Source organism: Pogoniulus pusillus, chromosome 8, assembly GCF_015220805.1.
Source record: "Pogoniulus pusillus isolate bPogPus1 chromosome 8, bPogPus1.pri, whole genome shotgun sequence".
Taxonomy (NCBI): Eukaryota; Metazoa; Chordata; class Aves; order Piciformes; family Lybiidae; genus Pogoniulus; species Pogoniulus pusillus.
The window spans coordinates 39,951,421-39,967,582 of NC_087271.1; the positions used below are offsets into that span (position 1 = coordinate 39,951,421).

At 47.3% G+C, this 16,162-nt stretch overlaps 1 protein-coding gene across 1 annotated transcript; it reads left to right on the forward strand.

Moving 5' to 3' along the window:
* The first annotated feature begins 1,815 nt into the window (after positions 1-1,815).
* Positions 1,816-15,951, forward strand: LOC135177813 (torsin-1A-interacting protein 1-like). Its single transcript, XM_064148270.1, has 6 exons — positions 1,816-2,230; positions 2,518-2,586; positions 7,499-7,615; positions 9,028-9,084; positions 11,982-12,041; positions 13,433-15,951. The coding sequence occupies exons 1-6, from the start codon at positions 1,816-1,818 to the stop codon at positions 14,218-14,220; spliced, it is 1,506 nt and encodes a 501-aa protein (XP_064004340.1). The 3' UTR covers positions 14,221-15,951.
* Positions 15,952-16,162: the final 211 nt, after the last annotated feature.

The window sequence follows — 16,162 nt, forward strand, 5'->3', positions numbered from 1 at the left end:
TACTGGTAACTGTATCTCAGCCCTGTCAGAAATCGTGTCAGCCACCAGCAGGTTTTCCCTATGTGACCTGACCCACACAGAGGGTTCAGCTGTACTTTGCAACCTCCTGCTGTGGTGTTTGTTACATACTCTTTTATTTTCAGAAAACACTGCTCAATGTATGTTTTTTTTCTATCTTGAAAGAATGGCATCTAATCTATTGCTGGCACAGGAAAAGGTATGTGTAATTTGTCTCACACAGACTCACCTGCTCTTGGATTAAACTGCAACATTTATGCTGTGCTTATAAAGCATTAAAAGCATTTTTATTTTGGAATATATGTACAGATGAGGCAATTTGCAGAAGTAAAGACTGAATGACACTTCCCTCACCCATTCTTCTCGAGTGCACATAAAATCCTAGAATCAGTCAGGGTTGGAAGGGACCACAAGGATCAGCCAGATCCAAGCTCCCTGCTATGGGCAGGGACACCCTTCCCTAGAGCAGCCTGCCCACAGCCTCATCCAGCCTGGCCTTAAACACCTCCAGGCATGGGGGCTCAACCACCTCCCTGTGCAATCCAGTCCAGGCTCTCACCACTCTCATGCTGAACAATTTCCTCTCCACTTCCAGGCTGAATCTCCCCACCTCCAGCTTTGCTCCATTCCCCCCAGTCCTGTCACTCCCGGAGAGCCTAAAGAGTCCCCCCTCAGCTTTTTTGTAGGTAACCTTCAGATCGTGGAAGGCCACAAGAAGGTCACCTGGGAGTCTCCTCTTCTTCAGACTGAACAGCCCCAACTCTTTCTGCTGCAGCCCTCTGAGCATCCTCGTGGTCCTTCCCTGGACATGCTCCAGCATCTCCACATCCCTCTTGTAATAGTGGCTCCGGAACTGGATGCAGCAAACATGTGGACACACTCCCCAGTTTACAATCCTGCAGGACAACGAACATCATGTGCACGTGTTTTCTGGAGCTCTGCGGATTGAGATACTGCTGTTACGGGTGTATTGCCTGCTTCAACCCTGCCTTTTTCAGTGTACAGAAATCATCTGCAATTTGTGCAACCTTAGCAAGTTATCGTCAAACTGTTCCTAGACCGTTCACTGCCTTGCTCCAACACCTGCGTGACAGCTACAGAAACCGTCGTCCGCTGTCCGAAGGGATGCACCGGAATCGTGTGGCCGTTTCAAATGCAATCCGCGTTCATTTTACGTGACAGCAAACACCGACCGTACAGCGTGACCGCCTTCACTCGGAGCACTCCGTCCATCTGCCGGAGAGAAGCGGCCAGCACAGCGGCGCCACGCGTTATCCCTCCCGGGTGGGAACGCCCCGGCTCGGTGCTCGGCCGCCCGCTCGGGCACGCAGGAGGCAGCGCCTGGCAGCTCGCACAGGGTCACTCGAGGCGCTGCCCGCGCCCCTGCCCGCGCCCCTGCCCGCCTCGGCGCTACAGGTGCGGGGGAGGAGAAGCCGCCTGGTGCGCTTCGCCGCGCTTCGTCCAGCTCCAGGCGGGCAGCTCGCCTGCAGCGATCGCGGCAACGAGCGGAACTCTACGCGAAAGGACTCGCCGGGCCCGGACTCCCCTCCCGAGCCGCCCCCAGCGGGGCCCCGCCGCCCTGGGAGAGGCCGCGGCCGAGGGGGTGGCTCGGAGCGCCGGGCGCTCCCTCATTCTTTTCACTAGGGGGCAGCCTCGGCACAGGCAGGCCGCGGACAGCCGCTCCCCGCCGCTCGCCGGCCCTCGCTCGGCCTCCTCCCGCAGCAGCAGGCTCCGCCGTCGGCTCCGCGGGCGCAGGCAGGCACAGGGGCGCGGGGCGGGGCGGGGGGCGCGCGGGCCATGGCGGGCCAGCCGCTGTACCACGTGACGCCGCGGCGCCCCCTCCGCGCTCAGGCGGCAGCGGCAGCGGCGGGCGGGGAGGCGGCGGAAGGGCTGGGCGCTGAGCGTCCCCCGCGCCCGGCCCGCCGGGAAGTGAGCTTCCTGGACCCGCCCCCGCCGCCAGAAGGCGGCAGCTTCGGTCCGGCGCGGCGCGCAGGGGCAGTGGCGAGCGGCGGGAGAGGCCGTGGTAGAGGGCGGCCGTGGCGGAGCCGCGGGGCAGCAGCAGGCAGGATGATGACGGCGGAGAGCGGCGACGGGCAGGATCCGCTGGATGCTACCGAGAATTGCAGACGGAGAAGCTCCCGGTTGGCGGCGGCGGCGGCGCCGCAGGTGGAGGAGGCCGCGGTCAAGCCCGGCCCCAGAGGGGCGCTGGAGGGTGAGCGGCGCTGGCGGGCTCGTAGAGCGCCGCGCGGTGGATCCCGCGGTGGAGGTCGCGGTAGGGCAGCGCGAAACGGAGAGGGCTGGTTCGGCCTCGCCTTCCCCGTGGGCGCCTAGGCCGAGGCAGCCGGGGGGGCTGAAGCGGGGGTATCCTCCCCGCTGGAGTCACTGGAGTGTTCTAGCGAGCCTGAAGGGGGTGTTTGGTGGTGCCTGGAGGCCGTGAGGCGGGTGGGCTGAGCCGAGCTGCCCGGCCTTGCCGTGCCCTTCACCTGGTTCTCGTTTCAGAGGACGAGCAGGACGCTGTGTGTCCAGACTCTTTGACTCGACCCCCGATAAGACAACGTAAACGGGCAGGTAGGTTCTCATGCAGAGTGGCACTGGGTGCACCAAACTGGAGAAAATGGAATTTATTGGGTTTTAGCTCTTCAGCAGATTTAACTGTGGTTCTGGCATACGGACGAGAAATCCTCCTGTGGTTTTCATGCCATACATAAGAGACCAGGAGTGCTTCCAGGCCTTGCAAAAGGATTGGTGCATGCAGAGGGTGCTGAAGCCCGTAGGTGGCTGTTTTACCCGGCGTGTCACTTTGAGTGGTGTTTGGTTCTGGGTTAAAGTGAAGAATAACCGATTTTGCTAACGCTGATTGTTTTTTAAAGGCTGAGTTTAAATGAGGTCACTCGAGCTGCAGAATCGGTACGGGTGTGCTCCATTCAGTGAGCAGCAGTGCTTAGGAGGAAGTGCCTAAGGGAGGCCTGCCTGCCTTTTCTGAAAGGGCCAAGCACGTATTGGTGCTTACTTCTTGGAAACTGGGCTGGGCAAACTGTTTTGTTAGCTTTCTGTGGCACCTTCTCATTTTTTAGTTGATCCTCTCCTCAAAGCTTTAGAGGGATGCTAACTTTTGCTATACAGTTGTACGGCGTTAGCCTGTTATCCCACCAGAACACTGTGAGCAGATTGTGTTTCCTTCCCTTTTAGTCTCTTGGTCTATTTTGAGTTGGACTGTAAAGATCATAAGCATGTGGTAATCCTCAGAAGGAGAGTTGGGTGAGCTGAAGACTCTGCTCTCTTCCCATCTGTATTCTTGTGACAAAGATGTTGCCAGGCTCTTGTTAACAGCTGTAGTGCATGGCCCTAATTGTGTGGCACTGCCCTTAAAAAGAGCTGCCAATATATTTCGGGAGCAGAAGTCCCAGGATGTGTGGAAAATTCTTTAGAGAGGAAGAGAAAGGTTATGTGTATTTCCTGGGGGAAGTACATAAGCTTATCTGTGGAAAAACAGCTCTGGGTAGTTGTTAGACCCAAATGATGGCTACTAGGGTATAGACCTGCCTGGTATTTCAACTGCAGCTGGGCTGCTCCAAGAGGTACAGCTCGATGGCTGTGGGGTTTTTTGTACATGTCTCAAAAGATGAGGCTGGAGCAAGAGGTTTCCTCCCTTGACCTCCTCAGGCTCTAATAAAGTTTGATTATAGTCACAACAGAAGGAATTAAGAGGCCATAGAATCAATCAGGTTGGAAGAGACCTCCAAGATCGTCCAGGCCAACCTAGCACCCAGCCCTGGCCAAGCAACTGGACCATGGCACTAAGTGCCCCATCCAGGCTTGTCTTGAACTTCTCCAGGGACAGTGACTCCACCACCTCCCTGAGCAGCCCATTCCAATGCCAGTCACTCTCTGCCAACAACTTCCTCCTAACATCCAGCCTGAACCTCCCCTGGCACAACTTGAGGCTGTGTCCCCTTCTTCTGTTGCTGCTTGCCTGGCAGAAGAGCCCAACCCCACCTGGCTACAGCCTCCCTTCAGGGAGTTGTAGCCAGCAATGAGCTCTGCCCTGAGCCTCCTCTTCTGCAGGCTGCACACCCCCTGGGGCTGTGCTCCAGGCCCCTCCCCAGCCTTGCTGCCCTGCTCTGGACACCTTCCAGCACCTCAGCATCTCTCTTGAATTGAGGGGCCCAGAACTGGACACAGCACTCAAGGTGTGGCCAGTGCTGAGTATAGAGGCAGAAGAACCTCCCTTGTCCTGCTGGCCACACTGCTCCTGAGCCAGGCCAGGATGCCATTTGCTCTCCTGGCCACCTGGGCACACTGCTGGCTCATGTTCAGCTGCTCTCTACCAGCACCTCCAGGTCCCTCTCTGTCTGGCTGCTCTCAGCCACTCTTTCCCTAGCCTGTAGTGCTGCTTGGGGTTGTTGTGGCCAGAGTGTAGAACCCTACATTTAGCCTTGTTCAGTCTCATCCCATTGGCCTCTGCCCACCCAGCCTGGCCAGGTCCCTCTGCAGGGCTCTCCTACCCTCCAACAGCTCCACAGCTGCTCCTAGCTTTATATGGAAGAGGAGGAGTAATTTTCTCCCTCACAGTCCTCCTGCCTGCAGCTGCACAGTGCTGGGGGTGCTTCTGCAGAGTTTAGGGGAATGCTGCAGTGCCTGTGTGAAACAGCAGGCTGAGCAGGGTGGATTTTTATCAGGATGTAAACTATGACTCCCTGAGAGCAGAATGGAAGTAAGACCACAACTTGAGAGACTTGTTTCTCACTTCTGCTTAGAGGTTTTTATTACTGAAGGTTGAGTAATCTGGTGAGTATCTTCATTCTTAGGTTGGTGGGAAATCAGTCAACAGGCTTTTAAGATGGGTTTGAAAATACAGTATCCTGCTCACTATCTGCAAATATTGTACAGTTGTACCTGGGACTTAATATCATGGAACAGTTTGAACTGGAAGAGACCTTAAAGATCATCTAAGTTCCAACCCCCTTGCCACAGGCGGGGACACCTCCCACTAGATCAGGTTGTTCAAGGCCCTGTGCAACCTGACTTTGAACACCTCTGGAGCTTCTCTGGACAACCTGTTCCAGTGCCTTACCAGTCTTAGAATGAAAATTCTTTTCCTAATGTCAAATCTAAATAGAACTTCCTCCAGTTTGAAGCCATCACCCCTCATCCTGCCACTCCATGCCTTTGTAAACAGCTCTAGCTCTTCTGTAGCCCACTTCAAATACTGGAGGGCTGCTCTAAGGTCCCCCTAGAGCCTTTTCTTCTCGAGCTTGAACAACATCAACTCTCTCAGCCTCTCTTTGTAGCAGAAGTGTGCCAGTCCCCTGACCATCTTTCTGACCTCCTCTGGAATCACTCTAGCAGTTCCATGTCCTTGTGTTGGTGCTCCAGAGCTGGACACATCACTCCAGAAGGGGTCTCAGAAAAGCTTAGTAGAAGGGATTAAACCATCTCCCTCAACCTGCTTGCCATGTTTCTTTTGATGCTGCCAAGGATGTTGTTGGCTTTCTGGGCTTCAAGTGCATGTGGCCAGCTCTTCATGTTAGTCCAAACCCTCACATTTTCTGTTGTTTGTGTTTTGGGTTTGTTCTGGCTGGTTTTTTTTCTGTCCCTTGCATGTGAAGGATACACTGGCATGATGAAAATGCTGGAATAGAGAAGCAAGAAAGCTGGTTTCATGATGAAGAAATTCCTCCTCATGTCCAGTCTTCAAGAGAAGAGAGTGGTGAAAGCCTGGAATGGGTTGCCTAGGGAGGTGGTTGAGGCCCCATGGCTGGAGATGTTTAAGGCCAGGCTGGCTGAGGCTGTGTGCAGCCTGATCTAGGGTAGGGTGTCCCTGCCCATGGCAGGGGGGTTGGAACTAGATGATCATTACGACCTCTTCCAACCCTGACTGATTCTATGAAGTAAAATGAATAAACACTAGGTGGCAAGCTGTGTGTTGCCCTTGTGTGTATGGTAAATGAGCTGCAGAAACACATTAAACGCTGGGAGAGCCCAGTGCTGTTAAAATAACAGAAGTGTGAATGTTGCAGTGAAATAGTTGCACCAATTGTATTCTTCACTTTGCTGTTTCTGCTACTTATGCCTTTCAGCCTGAGGCCTGTGTCACAGTCTGCTTCTCAGATGTACTACAGCTTTTACTCCATGCCCTGAACTGTTTTTCCTCCCTTGAATCTGGCGGCAACCACGTGGTTGCACTTTGCCATTTCAAACCTCTTCAGGTTTTGGCTGGTTTTGAAAACCTGTCCTTAATGACTCTTGTCACCTTAGAGGGCATGATTCTCTCTAGTTAGTAACATGAACTAAGTTGGGTTTCAGCATCTCCACGGCTGTGTAATTTGGCAAACACTCCAAAAGTGTTGGGTTAGATTCTTCTGAGAGGATAAAGGTAGGAGCATAGGTGCCCTAGGTTGCAGTTCCAGTAAGGGTGGTTTGGATTACATATAATGGGGCCTTATGTTCTGTATTTGCTTCTCTCTTCTTTTTTCCCTTTCTGCCTGATGCTATGGAAGACAGCATGATTATAGTTAGGGAGTTGTGTGCCTAAAGCTGTGGGGAAAATTCTCTTTACTCTCATCCTTACTAGTTTACACTGAACTCCTTCAGTGTAAGGTTATTTCTTGGTTCTTGCAATCTGGTGTCTTGCTGTCTTTCTTTTTCCCCAAGAATAAAAGCAAAATTAATGTCTGTGGTGGTGTAGACAGAATCATAGAATCAAGCAGGTTGGAAGAGACCTCCAAGATCATCCAGACCAGCCTAGCACCCACTCCTATCCAGTCATCTAGACCATGGCACTAAGTGCCTCATCCAGGCTTTGCTTCAACACCTCCAGGCACGGCAGCTGCACCACCTCCCTGGGCAGCCCATTCCAATGCCAATCACTCTCTCTGCCAGGAACTTCCTCCTAACATCCAGCCTGAACCTTCCCTGGCACAACTTGAGGCTGTGTCCCTTTGTTCTATTGCTGGTTGTCTGGCAGAAGAGCCCAACCCCACCTGGCTACAGCCTCCCTTCAGGTAGTTGTAGACAGCAACGAGGTCTGCCCTGAGCCTCCTCTGCTGCAGGCTGCACACCCCCAGCTCCCTCAGCCTCTCCTCATAGGATTTGTGTTCCAGGCCTCTCACCAGCTTCATTGCCCTTCTTTGGACATGTTCCAGCACCTCAACATCTCTCTGCAATTGAGGATCCCAGAACTGGACACAGTACTCAAGGTGTGGCCTGACCAGTGCTGAGTACAAGGGCCAGAATAACCTCCCTCATCTTACTGGCCTACTGAGAGCTGTAGTTTGTAGCCAACTTATATTTAGCATAAGCTTTTCAAGCCTTGGTTACATCTTTAAAAAGTAAGTGCTGTGAGATCACAACATGAAAATCACTGATTTCGATCAGGTATGTTCTGAACCTGTGTCACTTTTGTGATGTTATGGGCACAAATGATACTGTCCCTGTAACAAATATCATCTTTTCCTTTTTTTTTTCCACCCCCTGACAGCCAGTTCCTCAGTTCACCTTCAGGAGACTCCAGTAAAGGAAAACACAAAGGCTTATGACAGCAATGAACCTGAGAATCCAGCAGGGCATCAGCCAAACATTTATACACCATTAAAAGGTAGTATCGCTGGTCCGTAGTGTAACCAATGATGGCTTAAATATGCTTACATGACAGCATTTCAGTGCTGGTGCAAAAAGGGCTGTTGTTGAGTTGAAATCTGAAAAGATTAAGAAGTTGAAGTAAAAAAGACAATTTGGAAGTGTACTCCTACCTGTGAGTCAAATTAAACCTGACTGTAGTGTGACAGTCATCTGCTTAGTTGTAAAACCTTGGAGTTAAAGAAAGGGCAGTTTGCAGCCTTGACAAAGACATACCCATCTGGTTTTCTGAAGAGCAAACAAAAAAGATTAGTAATGTCATACCTGCTTCAAAAACTGTTCTGAGAGCGGATCTTTAATTGCCTCAGGCAAAGCAAAACAGAACTGTTCTTTTTCATAGACTCATAGAATGCTTTGGCTTCGAGGGGACCTCTAGAGGGCCCTTTTTTTCCCTTAAAACTCCTTAAAAAGGAGTTACTTTTGGCTCTAGCAGAGGGGAGCTGACTGTACCAAGGGGAGCACTTCTTCTGTTCATTGCTCAAGAGATTTTTCTTCATGTATATTACAGAAGCAATAGGGAAATATAATGAGGAAGAAAATACAGGATACTTTTTAGCCCAGCAGCAAGTAGTTGTGTTGCTATGAGTGGTGTGAATACATCCAAACAGATGCACAGTATAAGGGAGATTTCTAGGAGAGATGGTGAGAGAGAGAGGGAGGTGGCTAGCATTCATTTGCTCAGGAGAAGCCCTAATCACAGTGTTCATGGGGGAGCACTGGAAGCAGTTATCAACAGACTGACAAAACAGAGGTATGAACTGGTGCAAAACCGCATCTGTGTCAGCTGGCTGTTTCCCAGGAGCACAGGCAGGAGTGGTGCTCAGGCAGCCAAGAATGTCTATGTTTGCTGGAGTCTCCCTGCATTGATAACAGTGGTGTTAAGATGGTAGTTTCACACTATTTAGTTTTGATTTTCTCCCCTGCTGCTTAGTTTTTGCTTCATAAGTGAAAAACATGCAGAACAGTTTTGGTTCTGGAAGTGCCATATCCACTACCTTCAGGGGAGTTGGACTAGATGACTTCAAGGGCCCATACCAACCCAGAGGATTCTATGAATTGAGACTGCTGATTTCCCATGCTTTGCATTTTGTAATTATTCCATCATTACTTTTTAAAAATCAAAAATAGGAAGGATAGTTTTATGTCCTTTTGGGAAAGCATCACCTCTCCAATAGGTAATGGCAGCTTTCCTCATCTACAGAGGGGTCCAAGAGGCTGTCATGTGGGGCAGGCCAAGATTGGCTGCACAGTCTATACTCCTTCCCTAAATAACCTTTGAAGATTTCCATAGAAAGAGCTAAGAACATGTATGGCTTGTCTGCTTTGCTCTGATGAGATAAAGAAGTTCTTTCATTTGTGCTTTGGTTTCAGAAAAAAAGGCTGACTTCCTTGAGAAAAATGAAAAGCATCATTCAGCTGCATCACAGAGTAAGTTGAAAAATAGAAGCTTAGGCTTTCCCTGTAATTAAAAGTACAGAATGATTTTCCTTTCTTCTGCTTATGTTGGTTTTTTTTGTGTGTTGGGATGTTTGTGGGAAGGTGGAGAAGGACCTAGGAGGCCGGTTCAGGTGGAAGCTGGAGGAGGCAGAACATTCCAGGGCCCTTCCATGGGGTTGTTCAACTCACTGGCCACAGAAAATGACCTACATTTCTTTTCTCAGTTTTTTGGTCTCTTTTGGCTGAGTTGGGAAACTAAGTTGACTAATGGGACAATCAGTAAGTGCAGACCATGTACTAGTGGCATTGTGAGCGTGAGCTGAGGAAGGGAACAAAACCTTCCCTTTTGGTACCAGTTAGGTTAGTTGCTACAGATTGCCTTCTCTTCAGGCATTACCCTGAGCCATGGTGGCCTGCTATGCTTGAGATAGCTGTCATACACTCCTGGAGAGAAGCACTATTTCTTTTCTCCCTTCATCTAATGACCAGTTCCCTGTCTTTGAGATTTTTTTCTCTTTGGTTGGTTTTGTTACTTTTTCTCCCTGTTGGAATAGTACTTGAAAGAAGAAGGGGAAAAATAATGTTCTGGATTCTTAGTAGTCTTCTGTTCTTAGTGTCTTGGCACTTGTTGCTATCCTGAGCAGGTATAGGTAAATAATGTCTTGTATATCAGAATTCAGCCTAGAGAAGCTCAAAGACCTTTCATAAATGAATTGGTGCAAGGAGTTCTACCTAGTCTGGTACTTTTTCCTTTCCTGTGCCAGAGGTAGTAGGTGCTGTAGGAGTGACCAGTTGTGTTGGGTGAAGAGCTCTGGAAAATCACTTGAAAGTCTGAAAGCTCTCAAATATCTGCAGAAGTTACACTTTTTGAGTTGGGCAAGACCTATAATTTGCTTTGCCTTTCTGCAGGATTTTTTGGTAGGAAAGGATCTGGTTTTAGGCAGTTTATTGAAATGTTTTTTTTTCTTTTAGGGTATGAACCACAGCTGTCTCCTAAGTATGAAACTTAGTCTCTGCAAACAGGGCTACACTAGAAAACATTACAAACTTGAGGTGATTTTGAGCTGTTAAGTATTAGAATGCTTATATAAGCTTAGCTAGCCACAAGCTGTGCCCTGTTGGGGTGGGAGGGTTGAAATTACAGAATACTGTAGCTCCTTAAGCCAGTTAAACTCCATCTTAAACCAGAGCTGCTTTTAGCACCTTCTGTAATTAAATTCATACAGAAACGAGGTTATAGAATGTATTGAAGTGTTCTTGAAATAACTACTGCAGGGTGTGTTTGGTCCATTTATTCCCAGTAGTGCCATTGACAGTATCCTGGTTAAATATTATGAAGAGAGCTTTCAGCTTTGAACCAGTTGATCTAGTTCACAAGGAGCCAGAAATTCTCATGTCTATTTAATTAACTGACTAAATGCAGAAGGCATGTTGACCAGTAATTGCACTCCATATATTCACACTGATCTCTTGGGAAACTTGTTCATGATGTGCTTTTATGGATAATGTCTCTTGCACTTTGCTGCCTGAGTCCATTTAAATAAATAGGCCAGAAGTATATTTTGAAGATGAAAGCTTGCATTTTGCTTTAAAAGCACAACTGATCACAAGAAACTGACTGCTGATGTAGCAGGCTCTGACCCAAGCTAGATGGAGGGAGTGTGATGAAACTAGCCCCTTAACATGCTGCTTTGGTTTTGCTACTTGTATCTTGGTTTATGTTATTTTTCTAATCTATATGTTAATTATGCTTCTGATTTCTATCCCTCAAATTCTCAAGTAAACTCAGGAAATGTAACTGGGATTTGGGATCCTTGTTCAGAAAAAAATAGACTTAAATCTCTGCCACTTTGTCATCTTGCACTTGATTCATGGAATCATGGAATCATTGAGGTTGAAAAACAACTCTAAGATCATCAAGTCCAACCTTCTGCCCAGCACCTCCACAAACACAGAATTGTCAGGGCTGGGAGGCACCTCAAGGTCCCATGGGCAGGGACACCTTGCACTAGATCAGGCTGCTCAGAGCCACATCCAGCCTGGCCTTAAAAACCTCCAGGGATGGGGCTTTTACCACCTCCCTGGGCAGCCTCTTCCAGTGTCTCACCACTCTCATGCTGAAGAACTTCCTAACATCCAATCTGAATCTCCCCACTTCTGGTTTTGCCCCATTCCCAGGGACCTGGTCCTATCACTACCTGACACCTTAAAAAGTCCCTCACCAGGTTTCTTGTAGACCCTCTTAAGATACTGGATGGCCACAATAAAGTCTCCTCAGAGACTTTTCCTGTCCAGAGTGACCACTAGACCATGCCCTGAAGTGCCACATCTACTTGGTTTTCGAACACCCATTGAAATGCCTTTGTGTAGCCTTTCAAGAGTTGAAAGTCTTTGGGGATGATCTGTCACAAGTTGAAAGTTGAGGACTCATGCTTTTTTCATACCAGATTGTCAAAATGGCTTAAGAAATGACATTTGGCACAACATAGGTGGGAGGGTTGTTCTGCCAGTTGAATGGGACTTCTCAGGCCAGTAATAGCAGTGGATCTGTCATTTTCCTTGTTCAAGACTAACCTTGCCTTGAGCACAGGAGCGTATGATGCAGGGAGGAACAGAAAGCCCCATGCTTGACGCAGCCCTACCCAGGATGAGCTCACAGCCTCGTGTTTGCTTCTGCTTAGTAGGACTGTGTTTGCTTCAACAAGATGTTGTCCAGGGGGTGCTTCATTAGCCTTCCTGTAAGCTTTGTAGAATATTGGGTGTAAAAGAGTAAGAAGTGTTTTTTTTCCTTGAAAAGAAGGCAGCTTGGTGACTTCATCTCTCTGCTAACTGGAATATAATTGTTGTCTTAGTATTTTTCTCATGTTCCTTTCTTAATCTCTTAACAGGCAGAAGTACATTTCAAGTTCAGCCCAGTAAAGGGAAGCTGTCACAGCCTTTGGCCAGAAGTAAGACTTCTGCTTTCACTTCTGTTCCATGTTTGTGTCACATTTAACCATTTCGGTGCCCGTCCAAGTATTAGATTTCCTGGTAGCTAGTGTTGAACAGAGCCCTTGCCAGAAGAGCTGACTTGCTTGCTAGGGCTCATGCTTTCTGCACGAAGGAAGAGTGTTGTATAATAGGTAACACTTCTACCAAAACTTAAGATCTTCCATGTGTAGTGTTTAAAAGATGTGCTGCAATGTGAAAACTGAGACAGGCCTAGCGGTGATCTCATTTAACAGTTGTGCTACTGTGCTGATGAAAGTTAGGATGTGTAAAGGTAGCAAAAGGTGCACAGTGCTTTCCTGTTTCCAAGGAGGTGGTTGTATTCTGTCGCTGATTTCACTGGGAACAGAATTGAACCCTGTGCTTGTAGTAGGTCAAGCAAGTGTGAATTTGACCATGCAAGTACAAACCGAAATCAAAACACTGGCAACTGTATATGCTTCTCCTGCACTGATTGCTGGCTGTGATCTGTGTGAAACAGACTGATCCAAAGGCATTTTCTGATGGTGTGGATCACCAGTATGTGAGTTACAAGTACTGCTGCAAAGTACTTTTATCCTTACGGGATAAACACGTGAACTACTCTGGTGATATCAGGTTTTGTTTAAGGCTTTCTCTGCAGAGTCTAAATGAGGGGGGAAAAAGCTTGGCATTTTTTCAGAACTGGTCTAATCTCCTAGTTTGAATTGATAAACTGGAATGGAAGATTGGTAGACTGCCAAAGAGCTTCTTTTTCAGAACAGTGTCCACTTGCTGAATCTGGACATTTGTGTAAATATTCTTTTTCAGTGCTATCGCTTCACTAAGTTGCTAAAGAAGTTCATATTTGCTTGTTTGTTTATTTGGTTGGTTGGTTGGTTTTTTTAAACTAGAATAAATTTATGTTATGCCAGGAGAATCATTTTGGCTGGACTTTCAAGATTATCAAGTCTAGCAGCTTGAAAGGGGAATGAATTCACTGAATTCTACTGTTTCCTCTTATGTTCCTCTCACTTTTTGGCTGAAAGGAGATTGTAGTGAGGTGGATGTTGGTCTCTTCTGCCTAGGAACAAGTGAGAGGAGAAGGGGAAATGTCCTCAAGTTGCACCAGGGCAAGTTTAGGTTGGATATTAGAAGAAACTTCTTCACTGAAAGGCTCCCCAGGGAGGTGGTTGAATCCTCATGCCCGGAGATGCTTAAAAGCCACAGAGATGTGGTGCTGAGGGACCACATGGTTTAGTAGTAGACTTGGTAGAGTTAGATAACTGTTGGACTTGATGATTTTCAATGTCTTTCCCAAGCAAAAGTATTCTGTGGTTTCTGATTCTCTTTAAAACATTGTTTTCTTCCTGTTTGCTCCTCTTCTCTGTAGATAATGCTGAATTGCAGAGTGGATTTCACAAGTGCTGGACTCTGTTACTGGTTCTGTTAATTGCTGTCCTATTGCTTTTTGTCCTGTGGAGTTGGAGAAGTCCAGATTCAAGCAGTAATGCTCAAATTGTGCAAGCATTTCGGGACCAGATGAAGAAACTAGAAAATACTTACCAAAGCCAGAACCCCGATCTGTGGAAAAAAATCCACGTGCTCCTTGAGAAACACCTTAACACTTCCCATCTGCATTTGAAGCCTGCCATTCTGCTGCTCACAGCTGGCCAGGAAGCTGAGAAGGCACTGAGATGCCTAAGTAATGAGATTGCCAAAGCACTTGCCTTCTCCCAGAATGCTGCTGCAATCAAAATTGATGGGGAAGACAAAGCCATATTGGACAGTGACACTGTCAAGCAAGAAGTCGATAATGAGCTCAGCTCCGGGTTCAGCAAAGGCAAGAAAGTAGCCGTGGTGCACCGATTTGAGTTACTGCCTGCAAGCTCCACCTTAATCTTTTACAAGTACTGTGACCATGAGAACTCAGCCTTTAAGGATGTGGCTCTCCTGCTGACAGTTCTCCTGGGTGAGCAGTCACTCAGAAAAAGCCTCACCATGAGAGAAGTTGAGGAGAAAGTCCGGGATTTCCTCTGGGAAAAGTTTATCAATTCAGATGTTCCTACTTCCTACAGCAGCATGGACACAGACAAACTCAGTGGACTGTGGAGTCGTATATCTCATCTTGTTTTGCCTGTTTGGCCTGAAAAGGACCTCCCTGTGCAGGGATGTGCATAAGTTATTGGAGATGACTCAGGAAAGGAGGAAGACAGAAAATGCATGTTGTAATGGCTGGACAGGGAGGAACTTACTGCTGAGCTCAGGCAGCATACAGTCCTTTCTGTGCAGAGAAGTTTCACCAGCTGGCAGGGTTGTTTCTGCTAAAGTAACTGGGATTTCTCTAAATCAACTGCAGAATGTAAGCAAGGAACTTGCTGGTTGTTGGTAAGTCGTGTTCAGTGAGTCGGTGTTGTGGAGATGGACATAAGTGTCTGCCTGTGCAGAAACACTCATCCACTTCTGACCCTGTCATAGTTTTGCTGTGAGGATTCTTTTCTGGTTGTGCATAGTGCTTGTGCCCTGTTTGACAAGGTAATAGGATGCAAAAATACCATCTTCGTCTGCCAGAATTGCTTAATTGTCTTCTAAAATAGGGAAAAGCAAGCTAAAAATGATGATAAAGTGACATGAGCCCAAGCACAAGTTTTTTGTTGATCCATCTGATCACAAAATAGATGTCAGCTGTCTCTGGCAACTTCTAGAAACAGCAGTATTACTTAAAAGATTTGTGACTTTCTGAGAAGCATCTCTTCCTTCAAAGAGCTTGCCCAAAATGATTCTGCAAAGTGAGAAAAGCTGAGGTACAAAGGACTGCTTGACATTAGCAGTACTGATACCAATTAAATAATCCCTCAGCACATCTGCCTCACTGCTTCCAGGAATTCTTTGCTCCTTTGCAGAGTTCTTCAAGTGTTAAAATCTGGGGGTGAGGAGTGACAAAACGTGGGCTGCGTGTGCATTAAAGCCCTGTTGCTTCTCCTTTCCAAACAGAAGCTACAAAGATGTAAGTTATTTTTTGTCTTGAGAGAATTATTTTTGCACCAAGAGAGTTTATTTATCTGTGGATACCCTAGAAAAGTAGCCTTTCCTCACACGTCTGCATAGAACCTGCTGCTTGCTGTATAAGCTTCTGCTGAAGAGCAAATTTGCGGTGCATGCTTTTTGAAAATAAATTTTTTGTAGAGTGCCTCATGCCCAGAATCCCTCAGATCAGACTACAAATGGGTACTCAAGTCAAGTGAAAGCTTTTTGGCTTAAAAAAAAAGTGTTGCAGCACTTCCATTTCATTGCTGTTAGTGAGTGCTCTCGAACTGTTGATGTCAGTGTGCATTTGGTTTTACTGATTTTTGAGGGGACATGGAAGGACTGCTCTGGGAATAATAGATAGTTTTCTTGGAACAGCTGAGAGATCAGTGGCTCTGGCACACCATTCACAAGCCCCTTGAGCTGTCCTCTTCCAAAATGTCCTTCTTAATCAGGAAAACTTCAGGTGCTGGAGCTTCTGGCTTCATTGTGCGAGCGAAGGTTTGGGGTGGTAAGTGGAATGAACTAAAAATCACCTTATGCATATTTAAAAGTCCTCTTGGTTTGGGAGACACAGGGCTGCAGTCACTTAACTGGAGGCTGATCTGTCCTAACCACTGAGAGCCAGCAATGGATAGTGCTTTACTCTTCAAACAAGAATTAAACCCAGTAAAAAGCCATGGAAGTGCTGCTGTTAGGGACATTTAAGACTAGCTCAGGAAGGAAAAGATGGCATTTTACATTTTGGACATGTCACTGGACAAAGGTTTTTTAAGAATCCAACTGTGAGTTATTTCCAAGTGTGTCCTGATAACATCTTTCTTTGTATATTGTGTAAACTATTTTGGTAGTCATGAAAAATAAACACACTTGTTTGTTTTATAAGCTCTTTAAGATTCACCCGTTGAATTCTCAGCAGGCTCTTTTTTTTACGTGTTTAAGATTGTTCCTTTTGCCTTGGACAAAGTAAAGATGCTTAAAAGACTTTTTTTTTTTTTTTTTCAAAATATAGAACTTTTCAGGAACTGCAGCAGTAGACAGCAGAATGCAGATGCATGCATTTGACCATATCAGGGCTTTCCTCTAACAGGGAACA

Excerpts from the sequence above, each read along its gene's own strand:
- LOC135177813 (XM_064148270.1), top strand. The coding sequence starts at position 1,816 with ATGGCGGGCCAGCCGCTGTACCACGTGACGCCGCGGCGCCCCCTCCGC. Across the intron at positions 2,231-2,517 it reads CCCCAGAGGGGCGCTGGAGG|AGGACGAGCAGGACGCTGTG; the intron begins GTGAGCGGCGCT and ends TTCTCGTTTCAG. Across the intron at positions 7,616-9,027 it reads CATTTATACACCATTAAAAG|AAAAAAAGGCTGACTTCCTT; the intron begins GTAGTATCGCTG and ends CTTTGGTTTCAG.